The sequence below is a fragment of the Acanthaster planci genome, linkage group LG02 (assembly GCF_054643075.1).
Source record: "Acanthaster planci isolate LZ-2023a linkage group LG02, COTS_SCS, whole genome shotgun sequence".
Classification (NCBI taxonomy): domain Eukaryota; kingdom Metazoa; phylum Echinodermata; class Asteroidea; order Valvatida; family Acanthasteridae; genus Acanthaster; species Acanthaster planci.
Genome location: NC_141778.1, coordinates 17,310,847 through 17,317,498, shown reverse-complemented (window position 1 = coordinate 17,317,498; position 6,652 = coordinate 17,310,847). Strand labels below are relative to the sequence as shown.

General features: G+C 42.3%; 1 protein-coding gene across 1 annotated transcript; it reads right to left on the bottom strand.

Moving 5' to 3' along the window:
- Positions 1–170: 170 nt before the first annotated feature.
- On the bottom strand, positions 171–6,573 carry LOC110984399 (monocarboxylate transporter 12-like). The gene is made up of 4 exons (XM_022244579.2): positions 6,060–6,573; positions 4,411–4,554; positions 1,597–2,400; positions 171–1,392 (listed from the first exon to the last, which is right to left on the bottom strand). Exons 1-4 carry the CDS (start codon positions 6,271–6,273, stop codon positions 1,283–1,285), a joined length of 1,272 nt encoding a protein of 423 aa, XP_022100271.2. The 5' UTR covers positions 6,274–6,573; the 3' UTR covers positions 171–1,282.
- Between the last annotated feature and the right edge of the window lie 79 nt (positions 6,574–6,652).

The window sequence follows — 6,652 nt, the reverse complement described above, 5'->3', positions numbered from 1 at the left end:
AGCGGAAATTCATAATTGGGTTGAGGAAAAAATTGATAAAGATAACAGCTGGCACACAATTTTTTTCTAAAACAATATCGAGCCGACTTAACTACAGATCGTCCCTGGGCGTTGCGGCGGGGATGAATTCAAATTTTAAACCAAGTAAAAGGCTCATCAGAAAATTTAACTGACTAAATCTTTTATTTGCAATATTACTTGCCCAATATCATCGGTCAATATAAAAAGATTCACCATTAAACAATTACTAAAACTGGATAGGCGATTTTTTTTCAAAAGCACAGCAGCATTCAAGCGTCACTACAATTAGGCACGAAAACTGAAGGAGGTTCATTCTGAAAGAAAAGCGAATACAAACGCATTTACCTTAACGGCAGATCAAATATTCGCTCTGCTTTTTCAAAAAAAGTTGAACAAAGTTTAACTCAAACGAATTTCGCTGGAGACGTTTTGTGACTTCAAAATCGCTTCGCTTTCGTCTGAGGTATAGGAGCTGTAGCTTTTAGAATATTTTTCAGCCTTGCGAATAATCTATTAGAAGTCCTTGTGCAAAGTATGACTCTTTATCGTGCAGTGCTGCGACCTTTCCAAAGATGGTTACTACATACAGTTTCAAATAATAATCGCATCATACTAACGGTCTTTTTTTACCTCCATGACCTTATTAACACCAACGTTCACAGGATTAAAGGAATACTCCGTTGACTGATAAAGGGTTGATAAAATCAACTTGATTTAAATCACTGATTTAGATCAAATAATGTTTAACTATTGATTAAAATGAACCTGTTTACTTTTTAAAACACTTGCAAACATGTTGCAATTCGTGTCAACCGAAAATAATTGTTTTCACATTTTGCAACAGGTTTCTAAAATCTCAAATAAAAACCATATTTTCTAAAATTTCATTTTACACAAGTACACCTGTACAAGAGACATTCCGATAAATTTCGTTTTCACTTCATATCACTTGCTATTATTTTGATTTAATCCTAATCAATTTTTGGATTCACAGCACAAATTATTCATCATCATGATATATTTAGTTACCGTGATTTATATGGGCCGACTTTGACTTAAACGCAATAAAATTATTTGTGTTCAAATGTGCATCCGGGGTTGCCACACGCTATTTTAAAGGGAACTGAAAAGTATTGCAAATTAACTGTGGCTATTATTTCAAAAAATATCAAGGGGCGGGGAATATAGGCTTCGACCCGGAGGAACTGTGTCCACCCACAGTAACGCCACTGTACTAACTGTTTGTGACTCCCGACTAGTTCTATTGTTTAGAATACTTAAGGGTCAGTAAGGGAATGAGCGGGAAAGCCTGTACACTGCCTATCAGAAGAAAAGCTGTTGTGTAACTTCCAGTGTTGTCGTATATCAAACCTACGAAAGGAATAAGAAAAAAGGAGCTCAGAAATTGTGGACTGCTGCAGTATGGTATGGGGTATCACACAATTGATTTCATAGTATAGCCAAAGGGTTTAACCATGAGGGCGCTTCGCTCTTTCACCTCACCTTTCAGGACTGGGATGTTTATGATAGAGTTGGAATATTTAAAAACAATAACAATGATAGAAAGTCACTGACCTGGAAGAAATCCTAGTGCGAATGTCAAAACAGCAACTTTTAGTCCGATCCAACCAAAGGCGCCAGCCAACAGCTCAACTCCAAGAACCTGCTTGACCAGAACATCAGTCTGGCAGGAAAGAACTCCATCGCAAAACAAAATCACCAATGCTGACGCCAGCATCGGCCAATAAGAAGTCAGCCAGGGAGATGCAAGGTACGACGCAGAGCTTGCCACGGTACACACCGTCACTAGGCTCCAAGAAGATATCACTCCGCGGTCTGTGATAAGTCCCTGAAGTACTTTGGCTATCAGATTCGCAACGCCTGCGATGGTCACAAAAGATCCCGCTTCCTCCAAAGAGAATCCGTTGGATTGTGCCTGAGACACGAAATAGACAATCCACATAGTGTACGCGTAGATTGTACAGCATGATATGATGGCCACCGACCAGTAACGTGCGTTGTATAGTAGCTCCAAATCAAAACTCTTGAAGACGAACTTCCAAAAAGAACGAAAGCACGATTGGCGTGGAGAATCACGCTCGGCGTAGGGAACCGTTTGGTAGTCATGTAGCTGCAGTCTTGGCAAAGTAGCCGCCATAAGGGCGCCGCACGCAATGTTATGCATTGTTAGAGATCCTACTAGCAGCATGGTTCCCCTCCAACCATAAGTATTCAGAAAAAGCTGGACCAAAGGCGCAAATACGAACAGTCCAACAGAGTAGCCAGTCCGTGCGATACCATTGGCTGTCGCATAGTTCCTGGTGAAACAACGACCTACAGCCTCCTTTGCAACAACATTTGACACGCCTATGGCAGTACCTTGAAGAAAGAATGTAAAAGTACAGAGTTCAATTTTTCTTATGGTGTATAAACGTCCTAGTAACTGGCTTTCCTTCCACTTCCATGCAACAGCGAAATAGACGCTGAAAGCAAGTTCGAGCGCGACCTCTAGTTAGCCTCAGTTTGACGTAATCGAACACAAGATGGCTGGAAACTGACTTTTTGGGACGGGTGACCAATGGGTTGAGTTGTATCGATTCTCGATGTTCCGGTTTAGTGCAAGTAATTAGGCCCACATGTCTATTAAATACTGATAGAGGGACCAACTAGCTTAAAAATATCCTCGCAAAATGACGACAATTGCTCAACTGTAAAACTCTGCCTTGTTGGCAATTAAATACTATCTTGCTATCCCTTTTTAAACGTGTTTATAGAAGCTAAGCATTATCCTCCTCCTGCAGTTGAAGTGCACCCTCACCGATAAAGAAGAAACAAGCTGGTGGTTTTGCTCGTTGCCCAGCGCCAACACGGGGCATTTGGGAAGAGCAAATGCATCTCACAAATTTTTGTGAAGGAAATACGTCACACGGGGTCACAGTTGCAGACTCGCGGAGCATTGTGGGTTGCTTGCTGCCAGTTGCTAATGGTTTTTGTACATTAAGTGGGTGCTCTTAAAAAGGACCAGACTGGCCTCGCGTGTTCCACAAGGTCAGTTTTCTTTTCAATTTCACGAGGGGTAGCCACGCCATTTTGTTTTAAGTCCTCCTTCGCTGAAAACACCCCCAAAATGGCAGTCAAACTAGGCGCCGAGCCCTGAATGTAGCCGCCCGCCTCTGTGCAAAATAGGCCGGCAAGTCGGCAGTTTCCGTGAGCAAAATATCCCAAAGTGGGAGCCACAAGTCTCAAATTCGTGATTTTATAGAGAAATATCTCTGTGATCCCTTTTTCTGACTGTGGCACCTTTTATTTCAAATAACCCGTTGGATCCCAACATCCTAATGAGCTTGTGCTCAGTGTAAGGTACCGGGTAGGCCTACCCTTATTCACTTGTGTAAAGGCGACTCAGTGTAAATATAATTATGTCATAATGATGCTGATCATATCAAGCGCTAGCGCAAAAATACCGACAGGTCCGAAGATTGATCCGAAAAATCCATACTTCTGATGGCATTGTATTATATTCAAGGTTGTGAAGGCCATTATGGTTTACACAAGAATGTTTACAAACGGAAGTGACTTCTTGGTCACAGGTCGTGCAAAATTTGGCTCAACTAAGCCATTTACCCTTCCCAGCGCCTGTGTGGGCGAGGCATCAACGAGCGAAGCTGATGAGATGGTCTCCAAGTGAGCTCGTGCACATGTCTGGCATACACGAGAATGAAGATCAACATTCATATACATGTAGACGTTGTGCATGACAGCCATCTTCCCGGCCAGTGCTTTTGTTATGGGGGATATACACAAAAGATCTATACTAATGTGTATCTCTTTGTAACAAAAGCACTGACTTGGAAAATGGCACCCATGCATAACCCCTGTGGAAATCGGTCATGCTTGCTCAGGACCTGCTAAAAGCGCAAATCCTGCCCTTGCTTGCGAATAGGTATCTGTTACATAAACATCATATCATCAATTACTAAACAATATCCATCGACAGTCTAAACACGTTTTATATTTAAAGATGTGTATAAACTGATAGCAAGACATGTCGGAAAAGTGTTTAATCGCTTAACACAATTTTATTTTGCAGTGCAACCGCTGGAAACTATGAGCGACAGTAGGTTTTTTAAACAGAGTTGGGCATCGCAAAGGGGAGAGGCCTACAAAATGTCTGACAGATTGCGGTCAAACTTGTTCTGGTTTATAGTCTCACTTGGTTGCAATGAGACCAGGTGTCCTATGAGGAAAAGAAGGATGGTGATAACCGTTGACCTGGCCTGGCTATTGACCCGGTCTTGGACACAACTCCCCTTCCCTCTCCCCCTCTCTCACTCTCTTTTTAAGTACTTGTGTCATAACAGAGATCGACCTGTAGGTTGGATACATTACCTGCGAGGAGTGAATAAACCAGAGCGAGTTGCAAGGCTGTTTCGGCGAATGCTCCGCTGATGACAGCCGCACTCAACATTGTACCACACGTCACCAAGACATAACCAGTCCCAAATCGTCTGCTCAGTAGTGCTGCAAAAAGAGCTGCATACAACAAATAAAAGTTATAAAGCACCTGAACCGAACCGAACTCAAGAATGGATCCAGAACCCAAAATATTTTGAGGGCGCAAATAGTTTTGAGGGTCCAGAAAGTTGAAAAAAAAACTTACGGAACCAATTATGGCCTTCGGGGGCAAGGCTACATTGTGAGTCTTTTTCTTTTTACTCACTTTTGGAAAGAAAATGAAACAAACGTATACAGTACAAAAATCGTCTCTCTCATTATTTTACCAGAAAACAATTTTTGATGGGGAGGGACCATTGCCCTCCCCCATCCGCCATTGACGGGTCAGACCAAGCCAAACCTGTCGTACTACTTTGACATGTCTCATCGTCTTTGGTTCGACCATGGTTCGATTAAAATTCTTAACTTTCCACGTTGCTGATTTCATATTAACTTGCACCACTGAGCATTTGATGTCAGCTCTCCAGTTGAAAAGCCAGCATTAACTCTCAAGGCACACCTTGATAAAACAAAAAGAGCTGCCGCACGAGGAGCACACAAACAATAAAGTGGATCTGTAAGAAATGGGGTTTTAGGAATTGAACTGCCAGTAATACCATGGCAAAGTTGTGTTTCCACTGGAAAGAGGGGTTGGCATTATGAAAATCTTATTAGCCTATGCAGCCAGTTTGTCTGAAGATAAATTTGATCGCTAGTTCAATTTTCAGCATTAATCGCGCAAAAAAATTAGTCACATTAAAGCGTTTTGAAAGACAACTTATTAGTCACTGCATCAGTGCATTCAATGTGTCATAGCATGAAATTACTAAACAAACGCTGCACTCAAGAAAAAAGTTTGTATAATATTTCACGAATGATGTGTGGTGTATTATTAATGCCAATTTACGCAGGGCGGTGTGATACACTCTCTGCGTAGAAAAAGCATTTTGAAAAAAAATTTGATGTGGTCCTTATACGATTTCCGTATACAAGGGAGTGTGCGAGTGAGTGAAGTTTCACGGAAAATAGGAAAACATAATTGCGAGCACCGAGTATTAGTGAGGAAGAAAAACGGTTTCCAGTTAGACAACACAGTTGTAAAGTAAAACAGTTATATAATTATGCTGAAAGAATAGAGAAAAGGTTTCGTTATTTGGTTTCAAAGTATAATTCAAAACTCTCCGCGCTACTTTTAGTTGGTATACGTCACGTAAAAAAGTGTCATGGCATGACGTCTAAATAATGCACAGCTTTCCCAAAATGGCACTTAATATAATTCCAAGCTAGGCATTATAGTTATCTTTTACGTCTTTAAAGTAATATAGAACTGTCAGCCCTATTCCATTCACGGACGCCACTTCACATCTTGTGCACAAATCCTATGGGACCGGTCTGAAAAATTCTGTTTTGTAAGTAAACGATTGGGTTTTCCCCCTTGAGTTGAACTTTTCTGGACATGTTTTTGCTTTCTGACGGCTAATAGGTCACTGTAGGGAATAATTACTAGCGTCCGTATACGGAACTCTTCCCCCCTACGAACATACCCATAAACCCGCTCGTCGCGGTGATCATCGAGGTAATCCAGCCAATAATCCACATCTGCGTGGTCAGCTGCTGTTGCAAGGTCGGCAGCATGATTCCGAGGCCCTTGGTAATGCCGATCTCCATCAGGTTCTTGGTCCAGAGTGTTAGAACGGCAACCTGGCCGCACCGACCGCCATCTGGTCCCACGAGTCGACCGCTGTCGGCCCCACTCATGCCGCTTCCCCGGTTTACACGCACCTCCACGAAGTTTTGTATAGACCCATTTTACTGTGCAAAAGTTCTAACGAAAAGGCAGACCCTGCCCCTGTTTGTAAGGAACAATCACCTGTGACTCGTAATGAAAAACATACATTCAAGCCTACAGGCCTATTCAGTGTTCCCGACTGCAGAAATTGTGGCCACCACTTTCAGTCATTGACAGGCAAGGAAGAGCTGGAACAAAGAAGCGATAGCCCTAGAACTTCCACTTGTGACTCCGACACGACAATAGCCGCCGCACAGGACAAGTCGACCGTAGGGAACAGCCACAATGCTGTGCCGTCTACAATTGTGTTTGTGAAGTCATCATGTCGGCTATTGATGACATAGATCG

What these genes read in the sequence shown, in the direction of transcription:
- LOC110984399 (XM_022244579.2), bottom strand. Translation starts at nt 6,273, where the DNA reads ATGAGTGGGGCCGACAGCGGTCGACTCGTGGGACCAGATGGCGGTCGG. An exon ending in GGTTTATTCACTCCTCGCAG is followed by an intron (nt 2,401 to 4,410) that starts GTAATGTATCCA and finishes TCTTTCTTCAAG; the next exon opens with GTACTGCCATAGGCGTGTCA. An exon ending in CGCACTAGGATTTCTTCCAG is followed by an intron (nt 1,393 to 1,596) that starts GTCAGTGACTTT and finishes TTCCTTTCGTAG; the next exon opens with GTTTGATATACGACAACACT.